This window comes from Cyanistes caeruleus, chromosome 3 (assembly GCF_971803275.1).
Source record: "Cyanistes caeruleus chromosome 3, bCyaCae1.hap1.1, whole genome shotgun sequence".
In the NCBI taxonomy this organism is placed as follows: domain Eukaryota; kingdom Metazoa; phylum Chordata; class Aves; order Passeriformes; family Paridae; genus Cyanistes; species Cyanistes caeruleus.
Window position 1 is genome coordinate 64,337,053 of NC_141703.1, and position 24,354 is coordinate 64,361,406.

General features: G+C 39.3%; 1 protein-coding gene across 1 annotated transcript in view; it reads right to left on the reverse strand.

Annotated features, from left to right (window-relative positions):
• Positions 1-3,576: 3,576 nt before the first annotated feature.
• The window catches only part of FREM2 (FRAS1 related extracellular matrix 2), a 126,456-nt gene continuing 105,678 nt past the window's right edge, over positions 3,577-24,354 (reverse strand). Inside the window, exons 17-24 of the mRNA XM_086881449.1 lie at positions 19,616-19,808; positions 17,257-17,361; positions 15,965-16,092; positions 15,741-15,875; positions 11,276-11,402; positions 10,891-11,078; positions 9,870-10,016; positions 3,577-8,222 (exon numbers count right to left, since the gene is read on the reverse strand). Coding sequence (XP_086737575.1) covers positions 7,710-8,222; positions 9,870-10,016; positions 10,891-11,078; positions 11,276-11,402; positions 15,741-15,875; positions 15,965-16,092; positions 17,257-17,361; positions 19,616-19,808 — 1,536 coding nt within the window. The 3' untranslated portion in view covers positions 3,577-7,709. The remainder of the gene's footprint in view (positions 8,223-9,869; positions 10,017-10,890; positions 11,079-11,275; positions 11,403-15,740; positions 15,876-15,964; positions 16,093-17,256; positions 17,362-19,615; positions 19,809-24,354) is intronic.

A 24,354-nucleotide genomic window follows, 5' to 3' on the forward strand; every position in this document is an offset into this window, starting at 1 on the left:
AATTGCATTTCTCTGTTTTACTTGTGTTCAGGAAATCTTAGGTGTCTGTGACTGATATGATACTGTCTATAAAGGGGCTTTTTTGGATCTTGCTACTAAAGTTCACCCGAGTTAGGATCTGAGAGGAGTTCAGATGAAGTGAACATGCTCTGCTAAGCCTTTTGCCACTGATGTCCTGGAAGACGTGACACACATGAGCACATCTCCTGTGCAGCATGGCAATGTTGTGTTTGACATTACAATCTGTGATGGAAGAAGTCTTCTGGGATGCAAAGGAGCCCTCAGAGCTCCTGTGCTGTACTGCACATCCTGATGCATTAGGGTTGCCTGGGATATTAAGGGCATCATGTGGCACCTCTGCTAAATCCTGGGCAGATGAAAGTTGCTGCATGTGTGCTGCACAGGCAGCTGCTGATGTCCATAAAGCCATTACAAGTCTCCCCAGCTCTTTGAGGGTGGATCCAAATCTTCTCTTTCCTTCCCTCCTACTGGGAGAGAGTGTTTCAAAATCCTGTCAACAGGAGGCCAGGAATCCCACTCCAGAATACTGCAGAAGGCACACCACTGATGAAGTGGTCTGTGGCACAGCTGTGTCATGAGATGTGGGCATTGGATGACACCTACGAAGCCAGCCTCCTGATACAGCAACATCATTTTTTCCTCTGTCAGAGGAAGAATTAGAATAATTTTATTCTGAAGAATTAGCCAGATCATACTCCTCCCTTAATTTCACAGGCTTTTCAATACTGGGGACCCGTCCCTGTGGGACATATTGCAGCTTGCTGCACTGAAATCCAGGTGCCTTGCCAAGAAATGGAAGCAGAGCCTAGTCACATTCCCTAGTCCTTTTAAAGAATTAGGTATTTGTACTTCATTCTTGCCATGATCATTCTGGTGCCATTAGAAACATAAGGAAAAAAATACATCAGCAAAAGGGATGCTTGAGAGCCCAAGAAATATTATTTTAACCTTGCAGTACAAACAGCAGAGAAGAAATGGAGCATGTTTATAAGGTAAATAAAATCATCAACAGTATCTTTTACCTTGGCCCCCAAGTTCCTCACTCCAGATGCTTTACCTCATTCTGCCCAGATCATATGCCTTCACAAGATATGCACCAGGAAAACACTATTGGATCCTGCTACCATTTTAAGCATTCCTCAGCAGGAGGTTTAGGCAGATGTGAGGTGCAGCTAAACCAGCTTTTGGAGGCCTAGGGTGCTGAAAAATTAAAACTTTCATTCCTCTTTTACTCCAAGAATAACAAAATCAGTAAGGCATTATAGCATTTGTACTTTATCATTTCCAAGTCTGGGGCTGGTGGCTCTTTGTACAACTGTTAGGGCCTTAGAGTAGCTCGTCTGGCTTGGTTCATCTGCCTCTGGCAGTGCCCAGGAGTGGAGTTGTAGGGAACAGAAAGTAAAAAGAAGATGAATAGCTTGATCCTTCTCCTGAATCCTACTGGCTTTCCCTAGTCCAGGCTTTCTGAACCAGCTGTTGATACAAAACAGCTGATTGCAATTGAATTATCTGCCATGAATTTCTATTTTTTTTTTTTTTTTTCAGTAATGAGACCTGCAAGTTTAATTTTAGGTTGTATGGTTAGGTATTGACTACTTTCATTCTTGTAGCCAGCAAATTTTATTGTCTGGAACCTTTCTAAAATTATAACAAGAAACAGTGAATCATTGCTCTCTACTCACTGTCTTTCTAACTTTCAAGATTTAATGCACCTCTATCATGCTCTCCCTTGGGTAATTCTCTCCAAGGCTGAAGAGTAGAAGAGGGTTTTATCTATTTAATCTCTCCTTATGGTGAAGGAGATTCCTTACCTTTTATCATCCTGTTTGTCATTTGCTGTGTCATTAATTCCATTGTATGCTTTTTTTTGTTTTTTGGAGGGGGAGGGAATGAAAGTGGGAGAAAAGTAAAGAGTAATATATTATCAAAGAGGAGGTAGAACACATACTTATCTAGACTGCCTCCTCTTTGCCCTACATGCTGAGTAAGGAGATTTGCTACAGAATTGATCAAAAAGATGCTTGAGATGACAACTCTTACATGTGATCTTCCAGTTGCACTGGTTTAACCCAAGCACTTTTACATGGAAAGCTACAGATTTATGCTCTGCATGTAAACTTACACTCAGGAAAACTTGTATCATGAAACTGCAGGTAACAGGTGTTAGGAGGAATCCAGCACATGCTGGAGTATTGGCCAGGAAATGAAACAAGATGTGTAATTTAAGAATCTTCTAGTTGTTTGCTTCAGCTTCAGTGGAAGTCAGTGGTTACTTACCAAAGCAAAGTGGTGCAAGGTAAATTCTGGTGAATTACCTCTTGAAGTAAATAATAAAGCCCCCAAAATCATAAAGGCAACTGCAAGACTAATTTACTGAACAGCTTTCAAAGCTCAAGCACTCCATGGGATGAGCTGAATTCCTTCAGGGTAAGAACTGAGTCATTCTTTCAAAAGACAGTGAGGATGCATTAAAAACCTCTGACTCACAGAGATGCTGATATGGGACTGTGCTTGTGCTTTGAAATAAAAATCATCCAGGACCTATTGAGACATGCTTGAACACCTCAGGAATACCAAAATTCTTCCACTAAGTGCCAAAATGAGTGTGATCATGGATGTGTGGGGACATGACCTGATTGCTGCAGAAGATCTTGGAATGTGAAATTAATGCCCTTTGATTTACTGAAAATGCCATACTTCTAGGACTAGACTCTTTATTCATTTACATCATACATAGCTATTTATATTGGAGAGAAACTATTTCAGTGTGATTTGTCCTGGCAGAAATCACAACCCAGAGCTCATGGACATGACACAGGGCTTCTCAGCTCAGACTAAATAACTGAGCATGATCCATGTGAACAACTTTAGGTAGCAGAAGGAAATACACATAGCAAATCAGGAATCATTGCCTGCAGGCTTATCCCTCCTTATTGCGAGGTAAGTTGGTAAGTATATTGTGTCACTCATGTAACTAACCATGAAATACAGTGAAGGAGGCAAGTGATTGCTTAAATTCACACAGAAGTCAGAGATCAGTGCTTACAAAGGGTGGCTGAGAAGGGAAAAGTTCAGAGTGGCCTTTTCTTTCTGCAGCACAGTTCTTCGCATATGTCCACATCTATCAGTGATAGATTTGCCAATAGGGGGAAAAAAATATGATGACCTGGCACAAGAAGGAACACCAGCCCTACAGGAACAAGGGAACTGCTCCCTGCAGAGTCACTTTCTCTTGTCACTGAGATGAGTAAAATAAAGCCTGCCAGCAGCACACAGGAACACAGCAATCCAGCCTGCAAAGGAGTTGCAGGTATCTAGAGATTTCTGATGTTCTGGAATTGAAAAAGAAATCCCTCTCTGAGCCACGAGTGCAACCACAAAGATTAAAACTCAACCCCTGTGCTGAACCCTTCATGAACAGAAAATCAAGGAACAAAGCAGTGAGATTTACTACAAACAGAGAAACTTGGTGTTCTTCCACTGATGTGACAAATTAAGTTTTTCTTAACACTGCATAACTGACCTCTCCCCAGAGCATGATAATCATACACAAACTTTAGATCAGTAACCAAACAGAAGCAGTTTTATTTTTTCCTGATACAAATGCCAAATATCACAGCCATAGACATCAGCAAAAAGTTGTACCAAATAAATATGACAGCTTGATAACAAATTTAAACACAGTAATTATTGTATAAATCGTTAAACAAATGGTATTATTGCTAGCAGAATAAGCATCTCCAGGGAAGAGGATTGAATACATAATCTGGAAATAGATTAAATATATATATAAAATATAATCAGTTTATTGCTTGGATAGATAAATATTAAAATATTTGTGCACATCACTGGGAACGAGGCACTTATTCAGGTTAGTATAAACAAGGGCACTTGTTAGGTAAAAAGAAAAATGTTAATAAGCCTCCAAAACATCTTGCTGAAATCTGAAACCTTGAAGCCTTAATTAAAAAAAAAAAAAAAAAAAAAAAAGCAAGCATGCTGTTACAGACGTATTTATAGTTCACCGAATTGTAAAAAATCCAATTTCTTAAGAAAGGGACAAATCCAGCATGCCTTACTGAAAACATTGGGATTTTTTTCCCCAGGAAAAAGACTTTGGTATCTGACTTATGGATCTTACTTGTCCAACTTTTCAGTGTTTGCTTTGTCCTTTTCTTATCACCATTTTTCATTATTATTTTATATATTGTTACAAAAACATTAATCTGATTATCCCCATCAACCTAAATATTTCACAAAGTTTTAATCAGACACTGTTCAAAGTACTGATCAAGTTGTTTACTGGGCTAAATATCTGGCTTGTAGAACACATGGGTTTTGATATGGTTTTACAAAAACAAGTAATAATTAAAAAAAGATTTTGCCTGCAAGCACCTTTAATGATATTTTGGTCTGGTAAAATTCAAAAGCAGAAAAATAGCTCTACTGATAAACACAATTTCTGTATTTTATATATATATTTTTTAAAAAGATCATCTCTGCTTATACAAAACAGGCATTCCATAAATATTAAAATGTTCTATTATTTACATGTGTCCATTCTGCTGTAGAATCATTGACTGCTATTATCCAAACATGCAATTTCTAGGAGAGAAATTCTGCTTTTCACATAGTGATGTCACACATAGGCACAAAGGCAAATTTGATCTTAGTGTACATTTGCAATTTAGTGGTGAACTTACTAAATATAAAAAGTATCTGTGGGTTAAGTCTTTGATCTTTCTTGTGCACATAACACATGGATCACAAAACCAGAAACTTCATTAAAAGACCAAATTGATGTCAGGTGCCTGGGGGAAATGTCTAAAGCATTGGGCATGGCTTATGGATAATTTTTTCAGGCTAAAACTCAGATTAATTACAATAAAAGATGAATGAAAGAGTTTAGTAATGGAGTTTGACCCTTCAGGTGCTGAAAATATTCTTCAATTAAGCTGTTTAATCTTTAGAAAACCTGGAAAAGGTAGGACAGCTTCTGACCTGACTCATTTTGTGAAAGGTTGATGAAATCCTATTAAATAAGTGAAGTCATAACAACACAAATCCAGAGCAAGAGATACCATGAGTCTCTCTGTGGGCATATTCACACTGTACCATGAATCACAGCACAGATATTCCTAGGCTAGTAGAGATTCCTGAGTCTTTATGGCTCACAGGACAACTGTGCAGAATTATTAGGTCAGGTCTATCTGTGTTGCCTTACCCCTGCAACACTGCTTTCAAATTGAATCCTGCTCTGCTAACTGATCTCTGCAGCACGAGCCCTGGAACACCAAATGCCAAGTGTATTGGGGACTGCCTGCACACACCACCACAAGATGGTGGTGGTGGAAGGGAAGAGACATTTTAGCAATGTCTCAACATCCTAATTCAGATTTTATATAGTTCAACTCTATTGAGAACTCCATTGACTCCAGTGCTGTTTGACAATTTCATGGACAGTGGGATCAAGTGCACCTTCAGCAAGGTTGTAGATGACCCCAGCTGTGGTGTGGTGTGGTTAACATGCTGGAGGGAAGGGATGCCATCCAGAGGAACCTGGACAGGCTTGAGAGGTGAGCCTGAGCAAACCTCATGAAGTTCAACAAGACCAAGTGCAAGGTCCTGCACCTGGGTCAGGGTAATCCCAAATACAGGCTGGGCAGAGAATGGATTAGGAACAGCCCTGCTGAGAAGGATTTGGGCATGCTGGTGGATGAGAGGCTGGACATGATGCAGCAACATGCACTCCCAGCTCCGAAAGCCAAACATATCCTGGGCTGCATCCAAAGCAGTGGGGCCAGCAAGGTGAGATGGTTCTGGCCCTCTACTCTGCTCTTGTGAGACCCCACCTGGAGTGCTGCATCCAGCTCTGGGGCCTCCATCATAGGAAGGACATGGACCTGAGGGAGAGCATTCAAAGGAGTGCCACAAAGCTGCTCAGAGGGCTGTGGCACCTCCCCTATGAAGACAGGCTGAGAGAGCTGGGGTTGTTTAGTTTGGTCAAGAGAAGGCTCTGAGGAGACTTTAGAGAATCTTCCAGTACCTGAAGGGGGCTTACAAGAGAGCTGTGGAGGGACTTTTCCTAAACATGTAGCAATAGGACAAGGAGAAATGACTTAATTCTGAAAGAGGGTTTATGTATTAGGAGGAATTTACTATGAGGGTTGTAAGACACTGGCACAGGTTGCTCACAGAAGTTTCTGATGCCTCATGCCTGGAGTGTTCAAGGTCAGGTAGGATTGGGCTTTGAGTGACCTGATGTGCTGGAAATCCTCCTGCCCATGGCTGTGGGGTTGGACCTAGATGATCCTGAAGGTCCCTTCTGACCTAGGCCATTCTACCCTTGTATGACTTTAAGGACTTACGTAAAACACTAACAGGACAAAAGGGACAGTTTCCTGAAGGTTACATAGCTCTCATAGCCAAGGACTTGGCAGGGACAGAACAGGTCCTGTCTGGATAAAAAACATCTCTGGGACAGAACAGGTAGTGTCTGGATAAAAACTGACACAGGACACTGCTGATCCAAACGTGCCATGTTACCTAAATCAAGAATGCTGAGAGAAAACTAGAATTACTCTTGCAGAAGTAGTCACTTGTTAAAAAATGCCCAACAATGACCCAGCATGTTTGTCAAAATGTGCTATGATTATGCAGCAATAAATACTACCTGATTCAATCAAATTTTAATTTTTTCTTCTCTTTTTGTTATTCAGTATGGCAACTAACTATGCTGAATTCAATATAATGATTCCTAGGCTCAGTTCAGCAGAACCTTGTCCTCTGCATTTTGAATTTATCATCTTCTCTAGGTACTGAAATACTAATGCTTGCATTTCTCAGCAGTGGACATGCACTAAGAAATAAAATCTACCTTACAACACTTCCATGATCCATTATAAACTTAAGAGGACATAAGCATCCAGTTTCAGTGAAAACCAAAATTTTTTTCTGGATTTATTGCATTCTTTGGCTTTATATAAACATAAATAAAAAGAAATTCTCACATTAAATAGTTGAACAGGAATTTGCAGGAAAGAATACGTATTGGATCCTGTGACATGCAACTGTTTATAATGCTACGCTGTATAATCTAGCTGTCTTTTGAAAAAGTTCACTTAAGTAAAAAAAAAAATCAAAAAAAAATCACTGGTATAGATTAAGTCAAAAACTTATAGGAAGGAGGATCCATGCCTAAGGCATTCCATCACCTTTCAAACTATTTGTAGATATTGAGTTCTTTGTGAGAAACAGTACAAAATTTTACAGAAGACAGTAAGGATCCCTCCTCTCAAGTATCATGTGTTTATGAAGAAAGAGATCTCTCTTATTGCAGACAGGATATATAGCACCTTTGTTCAGCTTCTTTTATTCTTTTGAAATGTCAGAAAATACAAAACCACAACAATAATCTCTCCCTTACAATGCAGTCCCTTGAACTGCTGCTTAAAATTAGTGCATGGTATAGGGACATCAGCATTTCCTTTCGTGCAAAGTGGGAGATTCAGTTCAGCTTCTTCTGTTGCTGATAATGGCAGTAAGAGCTCAGGATAGCAAGTTTCAAGTACATCTAGAAACATGTGAATTCCTTGTGAGTCACCATTTATCTGCTGCAAAAAATGCGCAGTTCAAGAGTTTTTTTGAGGCACTCTGGAAACTCTGGCTTGAATACTGTGGTCTTGGAATCAAACCTCTGAGCTGTCATTGCTGTAATTATGTGGAAGCATCATTGGTTCGTTGCTGCCTGACTCATTTGTATGTTCCTTCTTGTCAGAATTTTGTTTCCATTTTAGCAGCAAAACAATAATTGCAATTAAGCAGACGGCAAGGAAGACAGCAGCAGCTCCACCAATGATTGTGACTATGCTGATTCCTGAACTTTGGTTATTCAGCTCCCTGGGGAGAACACCATTGAGCGCAACCTCCCTTTGCGGCACCTGTTTCTTGCTGGTGCGATCCAGGGCTATGTGCTGTATGTTCGTTCCTCGGTTGCTCTCTGCTCCAATGTCTCTTGCAAGTTCTGGGGCCTGCTCAACTCCCCTCTTCTGCCTTCTCTGTGTGGATGCTCCTGGGCTTCCAGCACTGAGGAGGGAGTGGTACTGGTGCTCCAGGCTTCTTTTGCCGATTCCGCGGTTAGCGTTCTCCTTGGAACGCACAGTGTAGATTGTATGGACATACCACTCCCTGCCCAAAGACACCTGGAAAGAAACATTTTGTATTTAAACACACACATACTAAATCTGGGAAGCACTAAATGCAGAGGAAATCAGTCTGTTCTGAACTGAATGCCTGGAGAAGCACTTTCAAAATCATGCACAGGTAACTCCTGTGTGCCAATGTGCACCAGAAGAGTTGCATTTTCTGACAAAATTTTCAGAGGGTTTAGTCTCCATTCCTCTTCACAGTCAGACTGTGGCTACCAAACGCAGATGAAGAAAACTATGGCTTTGGCGTGGTTTTGATACTATTAGTACCAAAAGCCATTCAAAGTGTCTTCAGCTGTGGATGGGCCACAGAGAAGGACCTTCCAAGCCCAAACTACCAAGCGATTAGGCCATGGCTCTAATTCTACCTAAACAAAAAAAGCAATTTTTTACTGCAAGGAAGGTTGAACACTAGAACAGGGAACCTGTGGAACCTCCTTCCACAGGGATGTTCAAAAGACAACTGGTCATGGTCCAGGGAAACCTGCTCTAGGTGACCCTGCTTTGAGCAGGGTGTTGGAACAGTCATTTCCACAGGTCCTTGAAAAATTCATCCACTCTGGGTTGCGTGAGTCCCTGCAATTTGTGTAGAAGATACTACCTTCCTTCAATTTCTCTCATCTATCCTGGATACACACCAGATTTGGCTTCTACAAGGTTTAGTAGGCTTGTCTGAATACTGTCTTAAAGCTACTGCCTGTTAATTTGAATGGTTGCAACCCAGTTTTGTTATTTTGAGAAAGAACATATTTTCTATTTTACTCTTGTTTTTCCCAGTATTTTTCAAGATATACTTTTGTTTCTTTATATTCTCATTTTTTGGACAGGAAGAGGACCAAAAATCATGGCATCGGAATCCATGGAAATGGATTCTTCACATAAAAAATGAGATTTCATTTTCCTGGGGGCAGATTTGAAACTCTTTTTATACTTTTAAGTAGGACTTTTTTGTTAAATACTCTACTGCTTACAATGGGACCTTCAATACTGAAGTGGCCAGGAATGGAATCAAGGTCTCCTCCATATTTTTCCTAATTTATACACTTGAGTTGCGCATGCAGTTTTGCAAATACTAGAGACAGTGAAGAGAGAACTCTGTGGCTGGGTTATATTTATCAAAGGGATGAGTGCACACAGCTGAAGGATTATATATAATTAAGAAGTAATTCCACCCTTTAGTCATCAACTTTTAGGCTTTCCAGTACTTCATACTGTGCATGCTTTCAAGGAAAGAATTGTACAGAAAATGCCAAGTATCAACTTGATTTTGATTAAGTTCACTATAAATGCTTATGATTTTTAATTTTTTGTCTTTGAGAAGTGAGATGGGAAGCAATAAAACAATGCTGTGCAACAAGAATCTTATTAACTTAAAAGAAATGTACAAGAGCACTATGCATAACTACTGGTTAGTCTGTGGAATTATACAAGAGAAAAACAAAAGTATCCCTACAGAAACACTTTAATAAGTGTTCTAGATTTTATATCTATAAGTTTCTAAGCTTTTATAATTGTGTTTGACTGTCACTGGAATCAGAATAAATCTTTCTGTTGGTTTCAATTTGATTTATAGTTAACAACAATACTTGTGTGTTTCTTCTTTGGTTCAGTACTCTTGCTAATAAGCTACAGAAATCATACCTGAAACAGAGGAGTTGAATCTACTTTAAATCCATCAGAGCCTGGCTGTTTAACTAATGGAATTGCTTCAGGATCATCTATTGCAAGTTTTGCATTAAAAAGTACATTTCCAAAGCTTGTGGCCTGTGTCTCTGGCTGAGCTTTGTCCTGCATGGAGGGGGAAAAAAGTTTGTAAACCAGATTTATTTATTTGAGGAAAAACAGTTTTAGCATTTACTTGCAGTGTATAAATTGTGTACTTTAAACATGCAATTTTACATAGTCTAGGGAAATACTACTACAAGAGAAAAGACATGAGAAGCAGTTGTGGTCCCGTCTGACTTCTACTACTATTTAATCTCTTGCCTTTCTGGAATAAAAGCAGAACAACCATAGCTACACTTCTTAAATAAAACAGATACATAAATGTGGTCTGAAATGAAAGTAAGAAGTCTATTTCCCAGTCTAAAGTAGCTACATTTAATTTCATAAACATACAGTTATCTAAATTTGTTTAGCTTATTATATGATCATCTTAAAGTTAACTCTAAAAGCTGGGCATCAGGTCTGCAGTTACCTGGGGTTACTCTATAGTTATTTTCAGGAAGGAAATTAGATCATCCAAGCCAACTTTAGAAGTATTTCTCTTTCCCTATGGACTACAGAGGTAGCCTGGATGACTAACTTTGCAGTATACACTAGATTTTTTTTCACTAAATATGAAACAAATTCCAATCCTTCACTTGCATGTCTCCTAAAATTCTCTCTATGGCCCATGGATATAGACAACACAGAGAAAAAGTGTATGATCTAACTTTGGTTAAACTCTTAATGAAGGCAGTTCCCAGAAAGATAAAGAATAGAACCAGGAGTGAAAAAGGCAAGATACTGCCTCCGTCAGCTCATGTTAGCCTGGAGCTTGAGTCAAAAATTTGGTGCTGTTGAAAACATTTCAAAGAACAGCTGGGTTTTGGATAAAAGACAAGTTAGAAAAAAAATGAAAATATACATATATGCATCCTCCCAGAATTAGAACACTTACCACAATCTTAAACCTGTACAGAAGGGATGGAGAATCTGCAAGGCATCCATATTCAGTGTTGGATGGATTATATTTGGGCACATATCCATCGGCTCCTGTGCACAGGAAAACCTTCTCGATGCTACAGTAGAAGGAATCACCCAAATTCTGCACTGGATCCACCATCACCCGACCGTATATGACATCACCTGTGAACAGCACACACAGCTCTGGTTAGACTGGAACATTTATCACAGCTCTGAGGCTGAGCTAATAAAGCCTTGTGAAGCCTCAAGAAACTTAGTGCAACAAGCACAAAGCTTTACTCCTATCTTATTTTGGGAGCAACAGGATCCTGACAGTGTGGAATACAAATTAAATGTGCATGATCTGTGAACAATAATACCTTCTGAGAAAGCAACGTCACTTTCTTGCCCAAAGCCCATCGAGCCATCAGACAGCCATAATGTCTTTTTGGAGAGGAGGAACATCTGGGTATTCAAGCTGAATTCAGCAGCCACTGGGTCACTGACCTAAAACCACAAAAGTATAAGGCTCTTCAACTAGACTTTTAAATGAAAAAAAACATAGCATGATCTTAAACTCTTAAAACAAAGCATGATCTTCTCCCAAGGTACATTACTTAACAGCCCTGCACATCTACATGCAATAATACAGTTTAAAATAAAGATCTCCTGCTAGTAGAAACATATTTCTATTTATTTTATATGCAAACAACCTTTGGATTATCTGCATCTGTGATATTTGATAGTATTCTAGGTTAGTTTCTTCCCACATCCCATTGGGATTTCTTCCAAATCCCAACTAAGGAAGTGTCTAGGGTAATTTACGTATGGGGTAACACGTGGAAAATTTTTCCCTCAAAAACTTGTCTCTGACTCTTCACAGCCTGTTTTCTCTATCCCATTTTCATTCTTCCACACAAGTGCCACCTCTGCTTCTGATCCTCTGTCAATATTTGAAAGCACACATTGCTGAAGATTTATTTGCAAGTATCAGTTCTTCTAATGTGCTGCAGGATGCATCAGATCATCCATGTGAAAATGCACCTAACCATTTGAACACCTTTTTATGCTAGTGTTTATCTTTTTATGCTAGTATTTATCTTTACATATGATACACTTATCTATGGTTCTTCTTTGATTACATGAAAAGTATAAAATTAATCAATACTATCAGCAGCAGTTTTCCATGGGGCCATAAAACAAAAAAAAGAAGGCAAACTATAAAGGGACATGGCATAATAAAAGAAAAATTATACAGTGAATTGAAGAACTGGGGGAGCCTAAAATTCAAAAGGATGCAAGTACCTGAGGAAACAATATAGAAGACACACATATCCAAAAAAAAAAAAAAAAAAGGAAAAAGAAAAAATAACAAGAGGCCACTAAACAAATTTAAAAAAAGCTAACATATAAATGTATATTTATGTATATATAAGTATAAGTGTGTGGACAGGAAGGAAAGAAAACAACAAAGAAAACATTCTGCTGGCTCATGGATAAGGGTCCATTTCACAATAGAGTCCCAAAACTATCAAAGCAACAGGATCTGGCAAGAATGAACAGCTCAAACCTTTTTATAAATGGAGTGCTACTTTTCAGAAAAAGGAGCCCTAGAATCATAGCCTTTGCAAAGAAAAAAACAAAAACAAAAGACGAAAGAAGCACTTCCCTTCGAATGCCTCTTTCTAAATGCCTGAGAAACAGGACATTGGGTTGCAGTTCCACAAATACTTGATTAGCACAACTGTTTTCCAGCTGTGTAATTTATGACAGTCGTTTAAGTGTAATTACTTCTGTGGGCATTTGAGACATTTTATAGAAGAGTTCTTAAAAAATAATCGGTGAGGATCTCCTGGGTGAGAAGAGTACTGTCAATTTATTCTGCCTGTTTGTCATGTCGATCAACTCTGCAGATGCATGGTGTGGGGACACTGCAGATCACCCACGGGATCAAAGCCCATGTGACACTTGGAACCTGAAGGAACAGAGCACTCTTGAGATTGGGCCATTCCAGGGCAACATTCTGAGTATGGAAGTGCTTCTGTCAGGAAATAGTCATACACATTAGAAGAAAGGAGATGCTGAAAGGACTGGGATAAAGCAAAGCTTGGAGGTTGAATAGTGTTCATTTCCAGAGAATCCCAGAGTGGGACAGTGGTAATAAAATCCTCACTAGAGTTCCAGGCTATTTGCTTCACTCCTTGGGGGCCACAGAGAGAGGAAAAATGAGATATGCAGATGATACAGGTTAAAAAAGGAAATGTTAAACCAGTGGGGAAAGACAAAATACATTTTCTTCTTGATTATTAAAATGGCTCCTCACTTGTGACCAGTGAAAACAATTATGAAGGAAATTAAGATAAAAAGTTTCCAAGGAAATAAAAAGCCTCGTATTAAAAAGCCCAAGAAGGTAATTCAGTATGGGAGCTGGAACATTAGACTAAGAACTGGGGGATGCAACTCTTGTCCTGCCTCATCGTTTTATCGTTAGACTTTGCAGTCAAAAGTAATTTTGTTCCAGTTGTGACACCCATGCTCACTGATTTCAGGGAGTCACAGAGTGGTTTGGGCTGGAGGGCATAGTTAAAGATCATCTCACCCAACTTCTCTGCCATGGGCAAGGGACACTTTCCACTAGACAGGTTGCTCAGAGGATCCATCCCGGCCTTGAAACACTGACAAGGATGCAGCATCCACAGATTCTCTGGACAACCTGTGCCAGTGCCTCACTGCCCTCCTTGTAAAAAGTGTCTTCTTTTCATCCCATCTAAACATACCCTCTCCTTCAGCTGCCCCTTGTCCTGTCACTGCAGCCCTTGGTAAAAAGTCTGTCTGTCTTATAAGCCCTGTTTATATGTTGGAAGGTCACAATAAGGTCTCCTTAGCTCATTCTCTTCTTCAGGCTGAACAACAGCAAATCTCTCAGCCTTTTCTCATAGGGGAGGCATTGCAGCCCTTTGACCATTTTTCTGGTCTTCCTCTGACCCCCTATAACAGGTCCATGTCCTTCTAGCACTGGGCACCACAGGACTGGATACAGTGGGCCTGTGCAAGGTATCAGATGCTCTCTAGTTTAAGGACTAGCATCATCCAGGCTGATCCTTCAGGATTTTGCTTCTTATTTGTAAAAGAGTGGATACAAATGCTTATTCAGTTTTGCAGAATAACTAAAAAATTCTTAGTGGTAAAGTGCTAGATTCTGCCTACTGAATTTGTGCTCTTGTGCTGCTGCTTTTTTTGGGACCTGCTTTGGGACATAGTGCTTCAATCTGTAATCAGATGGAAAAATCATGGGCCACAGAAGGCCCAAGCTCCTTTTACCTTTTACTATGAGTATCTCAAGAAAAAGAGCTGGTATTGGCCTGAAAATTTTTGATGATGGGGGTTTAGCTGGCTACAATCTATAATGTTGTAACTTTGCACCTTATGCCTATTTTGAATTGATGCATCTGAAACTTCCATATACTGTATTGTTAAAGCCTTATCTGATAAAATAACCCCTACAGTTCCCATTTATTTATTCCAAGGCAGTTCTAATTCTTAGCCATAGCTTTAACTTGCAGGCTACTTCCAGGTAAGAGTTAGGTCTCTTCTTAGGCTACTTTGCCCATTTTGCAATGATTTTTGCACATTTTTTGACCTTTCTTTGAAATACCAACATCTTGTTGTTACTAGTATCAGGAACAAGTTGTGGTTTAGCATTGCTATGAATTGCTTTAGAGTCCCTAGAAGTAGATTAGAAATGCCAGACAAAGGCTGAAGTGCCAAACTAGTATAACTTCCCCTCACTCATTCCATTCAAACTTCTCCAAAATGTTGAAATGTGGTTAACTCTGAGAAGGCAGGTTTCACATCAGATCATGTATCATCCCTCTTCTTTGCCAGGACTTAATGCCCTATCAGGAATCATCTGTTCTACCACAGGTGGCATAATGCCAAATGAAAGCATAAAGACTGCATACATTCCCTTGTGTACTCTGGCAAAGTCAACAGAAAAGTGCTTGTCTACCCCTGACTGATATGGATTTATTCTGTAAGCTGATTTAATAGCATAATCTATACTATTAATGAGCATGAAACCACAGCCACACTGTTCCAGTATTAGCTGGAATAGCTGTATTGGCTCCAAATAGCAGAAATGATATAACTTCCTCCTTACACATCCCAAGGTCACACTAGCCCTTTTGATACCCTGGAAAGCTGGCAGTTTATGTTCTCTTAACTATCCAATATGACTCCCATTTTGTTTTTTTTTTAAAGTTGAGTATTTTCTACAGCAGAATCCATTTCCCCATGATTTGCTCGTTGCTACACTGCTTCACAGCTGGGCTTTACAAAAGGTATGCTGTTTGCCTGTTGCCACATGTTCCCATATGATCCATATTGCTATGGACTGGATTTGTTCTGGTCTCTTATGTGAGTTTTAAAGCTAAGCATTTTACCTATCTACACTTCCCTCTAGAGTCAGTGAAGGAAGTTCTGTCTTAGGACTGAATGGAGGTTCACTCTGGAGGTTCCACTTTTAATACCAGAAACCTAACTCTGATTTTGCATCAGATGAAAACATTCTGATAATAGTTTTATATTTTCCTAATTATCTGATAAAATTATTTACTACCAAAGCTAACAGACACAAAAATAATTCCCAAATGTTACTATTGCATTCCAGTAACTCTCCTCTAAACCAATGGTTATTTAGCAGGAGAGGAGCATGTGCTCTCCCACCAATTCAGGAATGCCTTGTTTATTAGCAACAAATTCAGTTTCTAGTACTATTATTAAAAGACCAACAAATGGGAATCAAATTAGAAAGGGAACATGACGAAGGTGTCATTGGAACAGCACCTGCTGGAATCGGATGTCCAGATCAAAAGTGATGGGCTCTCTCGGGTTGCAGATCACTGGCAGGCTGTACTCCTGGTGTGGGGCAGTGGTGCAGGCAATCAGCTTCACCGTGTACATCCCAGAATAGTCTCGAACCTGGACACAGAGAGAGAGGGAGCTGTACCACCAACATCCCAACTAACAGGCCGTGGCAGAAGAAGACTTAGTGGGGGCTGAGGTTTTACCGCAAAGTCTGAAATGAAGCTCCACTGCTGGACTGGCAGGTTGTAGGTTGGCTCACTTCGGATGAGGCTGAGGCTAAAAGTGAGGCCCGGGTGGTCAGCTGACATAACCATGGAAGTCAGAGATGAAGCTAGAAACATGTCAAAGAGAGATTTGTCACCTTTAGTGTTTCTTTACAAACTCTCAGAGCCTGAAAAACATTCCCAATAATCCATAAACCATAATGCCACAGCTGATGTTAATACCTTCACAGGGCACTGGGTTTTATTAACTGAAAATAAAATCAATTACAGTCAACACAGCTGAGCCTCTTTGATTCTTGTTCAAGTCTATGCAGCAGCTACTTTTGGGCTACACAATGAGAACAGTATGAAGAATAAATTTAAGAGGCAGTCAAAACACTGAGAGTGGAATGGCGGAGTTCTATAATCCCTCCTGTTTTAAACTTGGAATGTCAGCCCAGGGAAACAAAACATAATTTCTCTTAGTAATTGAACACTCTTGTCTCTGTCTGATGGGCAAAACCAAACACTAGAGGATGGCTGAGAAAAAGTAGAATCACCATGAAGGAGTTTTATGGGTTAAAAACACCTGAGTTAAACTTAAAGAGATTTCCTATTTTTTTTTTTTCTCTCCTCACTGTTGTTCAGCAGATTTAATTTAGTTAGATATTCTTTTCCATGGCTGGTATTCATGCTCAGATTTGTGTCTGTAGACTGAGTTTTACACCTGTAATTGTTCTGAATAAAGACACTGGGGTTTAAACAGATTAAATTGCAGGAATGGGTCCTTGGCAATGACTAATTGAATGTCAGTGAGAGTGTTATATTAACAGAGTGCTACAATGCCCACACAAGACTTTTTCTTGCTCTATGAAAAAGGTCTAAATATCCTAGAAAAGCTTCAAGTTAAGAAAGAAATTTTAATGCTAAGTTCCTAGGGTAATACAAGTAATTATAACCATGGGATTAAAAACACATATCTATAGATCCCTAATGGACACAATGGCCTAGATCTTCATCTTTCACAAGTCAGCTCTCGATCAAGTGGAACTATTTGCTTTCCATCAGATTAATGTATATTCCAACAAGTTTGACAACCTGAATACAGTCATCAATGACAAGTAAGAAATCTCAAGAAGAGGAAAAACATGTATCTGAAGAGCATAGCATATATAAAAAAACCAAAACAAACAGCTATCAGAAGCAGAAATAGAAAAAAAAAATGAATAGCATCAAATTTGGGAAAAGTGTCTTTATTTCAGTAATGCTGATAAAGTGTATGCTACACTTACCAGGATGGGACATAACAAACAGACCATGAAACCGGGCTTCCGTCTTGAAGTTGACAACCAAGCGCCCCTCTTCACTGATACGCATGCTGGTCGGGAACAGGGAACCTGCCAGCAAAAACCAATTAACAACGGTGTTCCACTTGCAGGTGACAAAGAAATCACACTCCTGTGTAACACCAGACCCACTCTTCCATCTATCCTTGCTATGTGATTTGTTTGACAGGGGGGCCCACTGGTACTTTTTGGGTTGACTCCAGATTCTTCTCAAGCAAGAATTTATACTGTGATGCCTTGAGAATTCAGGACATGATGCAGCTTCCAAAGCACATAGGGAACTTCCCTGCAAAGCCATGCTTTTACAGGCTACCATGGACCCACACAGCTGAGCTAGTAGGCTAAGGAAAATCCACACAGCAATCTGTGCTTGGGTTCAGGCAGCATGGTCAGCTGTCAGGGACATCTGCAGAAGGAAGAATTTTGTTTTCAGCAAGTATTCAAGTATTCTAGTATTCTGACTCCTACCAATGAAAGCTGCTTCAGACATACCCTCTATCAGTGCCTCCCTGCCTACTGTGCCAAGGCAGCAACCATCAGCATTAATTGGAGCAGCTGGTTGTGACTTCCACAGCAATCTGCTCTAGGGTGCTGCAATCTGTGAAACTCCTGACAGGCTTTGCATTGCTGGAAAATTTTGGCATGAATTTGGCACAAAACACAGACCTTACATATTCTAATTTCAGATTACAAGATCTTGTTTACACATCAGAAGTGGTTTATTTCTGTAGCTTGACCAAGAAAAAGCCAAGATCCTTTTTCTCAGGAGTTCTGCAAAGCTTTAGAGTTCAGCTATTTCTTCCAGCTCTCTCTTAAAAACAGCCGGTGATGTGCCACCATTCTGCTTGCCAGGAAAAAGAAGGAAACAGCAATGCTCCCCAGTGAATGTGCTGGAAATCTAACACACCAGTGTGAATGCATACCACCTGTACAAAATCATCTGTACCAATCATATTTCTTGATGCAATAGAAGTAACTACATATTCATGAATGAATTAGGGCAATAGAAGACCTTGACTGCTTTACTTAGAATTTATGAATTGAGAGGTATGGAAAGAAACTGGAACCCCTCCCTGCCCAGAAAAACAAGTGCTGAAAAAATACAACCCAAATGAGGCTGGGATATGTTGGGGTTGTTTTGTACTGGTTGTTTTCAAAGGGAACTGACAGTGTTCAGCACCTCCAAAGATGTGGCCATCAGGTTCTTAGACAGAGAAATAAAAATAATTAAAGATGGGAAATGGTGGCATAAATGCACCACGTAACTGCTGAGACAGAGGATTAGATCTGGTTGTTATTTTGTGACTAGTACATCACATGATTTGTGGCATGTGGCTTATTCTTTAGCCATGGCATGACATGTGCTTCACTCTTCATGCACTGCAGATTCCCCTTGCTGCTCCTCATTTCCTGCTCTTAACATAGGGAAAGAAATGGCATAGCAGTGATTTCTGCAGTTTATATACAGAGTTGGCAGAAGCAAAAAGTGATTTTAGGTTCCCAGCAGTCCTGAAATTGTGTATGTACATAAGCACAACCTGTATTCTACTTTAGGTTGAGAAAGATAGGAAACACCCGAAGCATAACGCTGGGAAATATTAAGTAAATTTGCATAAAGCAAGAACAATGCAGCACACAGGTGCAACTATATATTTTAATCTTGCACATACATCTGTATGTTGCTATCTGTAAAAAGTAAAATAACTTTTTTAAAAGATAAATTCTGCAATGATAAATTTTGACTTGTTGATTACTAGTTATACTCACAAACATTTACTGACAGTATCTAACATATTGTAGAATGTCTCAGAGTTTACTGCTTTCACACAGAGGATAGACTTCCATTACATAGTTCTGTTTCTTTTGAATATTTCAGAACATTTGCAAAATATCAAAATTTTTTGAAACTGGCCATTCATAGTGAGAAAAAAATGGCATCACAGAAAAGCTTCAATTATTTTCATTGAAGTGTAAACATCTTGTGTGCTAACTGAATTTTGTTACATAATGTACCCTGAAGTTCTGAGTATATATTAATTATTTAAATTATTATTTATTATTTATTAAATTACTTAAATTTTGCACATGTACTTCAAATATAACAATACGATTATCTTTCTTTGCAGTAAAAGACTTTACACGATTTTCATACACCTGTGAGTGCTAGGAAATGACAGACTGCACTTGCAAATAAATGAAAATTTAAAATTTGTTTTTACGATTGGAATGATTGAAAAACCATCCTACTGTGTGCAAACTATACTCTTAGTAACAGAGTACGAGTTCTATGCCAAGAAACACGCACCTTGGAGCTCTGCTTCAGGTGGGCTCCCGATGCCGTCCTTCCACAGGATGGCAGTGTCATACACGAAAGTCAGCCGGAGCTCTGACTGCAGGTCGAAATGCTGCCAGCCTCCGACGCCCACAGGAGAGTGGAAAACGTACGAGACGTACAAAGGGACTCTCAGAGTGACATAGGACTGCACTAGGTTGAGAACCTATGAAAATCAGAATTGCGTTTTAGGGTTAGTGATCGTGAATGGCAGCACCGCACAGGTTAAGCTGAATGCAAGAGAAAGGGAAGACAAAACCTGAAACAAATAACGTGACTCGATCAAATTCTTTTTGTAAACTACAGATGAAGTGCAAAACCACGTTTCAGGGGTTTTCAGCTGAGCTTACATCACTTCAGGTTTCATCTTTGTACTTCAAACTGATAAAACGTAACCCCCTCAATTTTGACTCATCATTTTTGTTCAGGTTTTTTTAGTACATAAACAACACATGAACAACTAATGAAGGCTTTAGAAATTTTTCCAGTATGGTTTTGTGTTTGCTCTATGGTTATGCCTTAATCAACTTTTTTGGTTACTTTCTTGTTACTATCGACTAAGAAACTCTTCTGGAAGATGCTGAAATTGCTCAGATATCATTGCAAGACTGAGTCCTTGGACTCTACATAGTCACCTCTGGAACTCTTTCTTCCTTTGTGCATGGCTAATAGCTAACACGCTGCATGCAAACACATACCATTCTTCACTGCCTGGAAGAGTTAAAAATAGTAAGAAAGCTGATATGGATTTGAAAATAGAACCTTTCTTTATATATTGTACCAAACAATTGTGCTGTAATTATCAAAAAATCACATATTCTTTATATATACTTTTATGAAAAAAAGACAAGAAGAATAATGTCAGTAACATGTCACCTCTTAAGATAGCTCTTACATGATACACAGATCTAAACCTGTCTGAAGAGACTTCACGTTTATCTTTGGTTACAAGTAATTTGTCACTCACATATCTCTGACTAGAAATGTGCAATCCATATTCTTTTAGACCATTCTGGATTTTCTTAGAAGTACATGGGAGGAAAGACATTGAAATCATCTCTCAGTGGGAAACTTTTTAAAGGTATAAAAGTTGAATTCTCATTTAGTTCCAATAGAAATTCCATATATAAATTTGCACACCTGAACATTTCCCTGGAGTGATTACCTTACGTCCTTCTAAAGAATGTTTTGCACTATCAAAAATCCCCAGCATTTAAAGAAGTTTACAAGCTGTGTAAGAATCAAACTGTTTCTGGGTTCAACCAGCAGCAAGTCAAGAGGCTGAATGACCATAACCTTACAGCAGCTTTACACTTTGAAATGCCTGACAGAACTTTTACTAATATAATGGAACCACAAATTTACTGCCTGCATTGACCAAATACTCTGACCTAATTAAGGACTTCACTAAGGCAAATGTTTGTAGTTGCCACAACTCACTTCCACATGTGACACTCCTTGATCTGCATTGTGCTACCAAAACCCTTTCAACTTACACTGTTTGACTCATTCCATAATACGTGCTAGCATTTAGACAGCAGTCATTGGGAAACACACAGCATCACAGAATCAGAGAATTGATAGGGTTGGAAAGCAGCTCTGGAGATTGTCCAGTCCATCCCTGCTGCCAAGGCAGGGTCACCTAGAGCAGGTTACACAGGAATGTGTCCAGGTGGGTTTTGAATGTCTCCAGAACGGGAGACTCCATGGTCTCCCTGGGCAGCCTGTTCCAGTGCTCTGCCACCCTCAGTGTTCTTCCTCATATTGTGGTGTTTTGTCTTTTAGTTTATGGCCATTGCTCCTTGTCCTGCCACTGGGCACCACTGAAAAGAGTCTGGCATCACTGAAGAACAAAACACTAACACAGATTGGTAGATGAGACGCTACAGTTGTAGAGTATATTAATGATTCTTTGTTGCTTTTACTTGAACACCATCAAGTACTTCTATTTGGAGCAGAAAAAAATAAATTTTTCTCTCTGTATATTGGATGACCAGTTGAAGTTAGACAAAAGTATTATTATTTAGTACCACTTAAGTTGCAAGAATATCTTTGAAATACCTGCATGAGTAGCTGAGAAATTATTCTGGACACAGATTTATTAAATTGTTCAAAATAACAATGCAACATTCTCACTTCTATTAAAAAAAATATAGCAACGATGCAAGTGTCTTATGGTTTGCCTCTGATGCAGGGGTAACCTCAAAAATTTGTCATTTCCTGGACCAGTATCAAGAACTGAATGAATACATTTGATTGTATAAAAAATGTATTACAAACTCTGTTGTCTTTTCTCTGTGCATTTTTCTTCTATATTTGCATGCTGTACAGTAAGAATGAGATACTGAAGTCAGAGATCTGAAATTTAGTTTGCTTATAAGGAAGAGACAAAAGTATGTGGAAGAGGATTTAATACATGTCCATTATTTTCTTAAATAGAAGCATACATAATGCTTAATGATAAAGTAGAGGACTGCAAAATCAAAGTGAGAATTTAATGACCTTGAGGATTAGAGTAATAGCAGTGAGGTGAAATCTTATAGCTTAAACCATAAGGTAATAGAAACCAGCCACAGGGATTTCTGCAGAAATGAAAGACATTCATTAGACACAATAGAGGGGAAAGAAATTTTGTTATGCGAGTTGATCACATCATAACTATGACCTTCCTACCCTCTCCATGTGCTATGATCCTAAGATAAACTGAGGAATGGGGTGGAAGTTAGAAGCATGCATGCCATTATACAGAGCACTAGTGAGAGCTTATCTGGAACAGCTTTGATCATCCATGCTTGAAAAAGTCTAATTTGCATTGTAGACTGCAGAAAAAGAAATCAGCATAATCAGGGGAATGGCAAAACTACCTGATGAGCAGAGTCTGAAACAGCCATGTTGTTGAGCCAAATACAACAAAGGCTGAGAGGGAGTAAGAATGCTGTCTATATACGTCAGGAGACTAAGTCCAGAGAAGGGCCACTGATGATGAAAGATAGTGCTGACACAGGAACAAATGAGCATAAGATGGCCATTACAGACACAGCCCAGAAGAGTTTCCAGCCCTCAGTGTGGTGGCATTCCACAAGAATAGTGAGGCCATGAAATCCTGTTAGGTTTTAGGTTAAGTTTCCTAGTGTTAGAATGACATTATAGCGACTTAAGGCAGAGGCCTGGATAGGGTGATCCACAAAACTCCTTCTAGCTCAGTACCTTATAACATATTAAGCTAAAAAAAACGTCCCTCATTAAAAAACTTTTCTTGGCTTTGAATGCACCGTTGTCTCTTCATGTGTACTGTACATAAAGCAATCCACTAATGAAGTTTGTAAGCCACGTTTTAGGGTTTTCTTGCCTCCATTTGATGGGACCACAGTGTCAGAGAGCTCAGCTTATTGTACTACTTTAAATCTAGTAGCAGGATCCCTGGCAAGTCTGCCAGGATCACTGCTCCTTTTATGTATTACCACTGCCCTGGGCAAATCTCCCCATTTCTAGGACTGCAGAATTCAAAAGGTTCTTCCCTTCCAGTAAAACCTGCAAGAGGTGTCTGGGCTGCTTATTTCAGCCTGGAAATTTATTTGTGTACTTATGTGCTTCCATCAGTATTGCTGTCCTTATGTGTGATTCATGGCATGAATGGGGGAGGAAGGATTTCTTGCTAAAAGCTCATGGAGTTTTTATGTACACAAACCCTTCTAGAGACATTCATGGATTTGCAGGTCTGGAGGCAAAGCTACAACACTGATAGTCAGAGAATTACTGAATAATTCTCTCTAACAGTAAATGAAAACTTCTAAGAGCCTCTCATTCCTATAAGGGGGGTATCTACTCTTCTGTAGGCAGAAGAGAAAAATCTCAAGACATGGTATATGAAAGGATCTTTTAGATATAGTAAAAAAAAATAAAGAGGACGTCAGCTGCAGAGGAAAGTTGTGCCAAAGTGAGCAGACACTGCCCCGCCCCCCAAATGAATTGATGGAATGTGTTACACAGATGGAGGAGTTTGACTTCTCCAGCCCCACTAGTAATGCTGTTTAGACAAACATGAGAAAACATTCTTTCCATTGAGTTATCTTTCTTTTCCAGGACCGCATGCAAAGCCTATTGGGAGCAGCCAGCTGTTCATTTTATATCTCAATGTGACACTGATGGAACCAAAAGGGTAACTGAGAGCTGTGTAAGTGTAGGATCAGCTTAACTGCTGTGGAGAGACAGGACAGGTGCATTATCCATACATCCTATGAACAGGAGATTTTACCAGTTACACTGACAAAATTACATTCAGTAATGTTGATTTTAAACAATAATATGTGGGTGTGAATTTTAGTCTTCTGATACCAGGAGAGAACTGCAATACAAATGTGAATTGGAGAGAAATGCAGACTATAGCTACACCACAGATGAACTGGGGAAATTCTGTCTCATGCTCCATGACAATGCCAGGTCTGGAGAACCTGAGAAGACAGAACAAAAATTGTTCCAAGGAGGAAACAGACTCTTACAGATAACATCTGGAAAAATTTAGATAAAAAAACATCAAACAGTGCACCTCAAAATTCACGTGTGTCAGAAAACAACACAATTTATACCAGACATTGATCTAAGAAGTAGAGCTTCATATAATCACAGATCATAAGGTCTGGTTCAGAATACTGACAATTCCCATTTAAGACTTAGAAAGTATTAATGGGAGTTTCTATAAGTGTTTTTCTTTT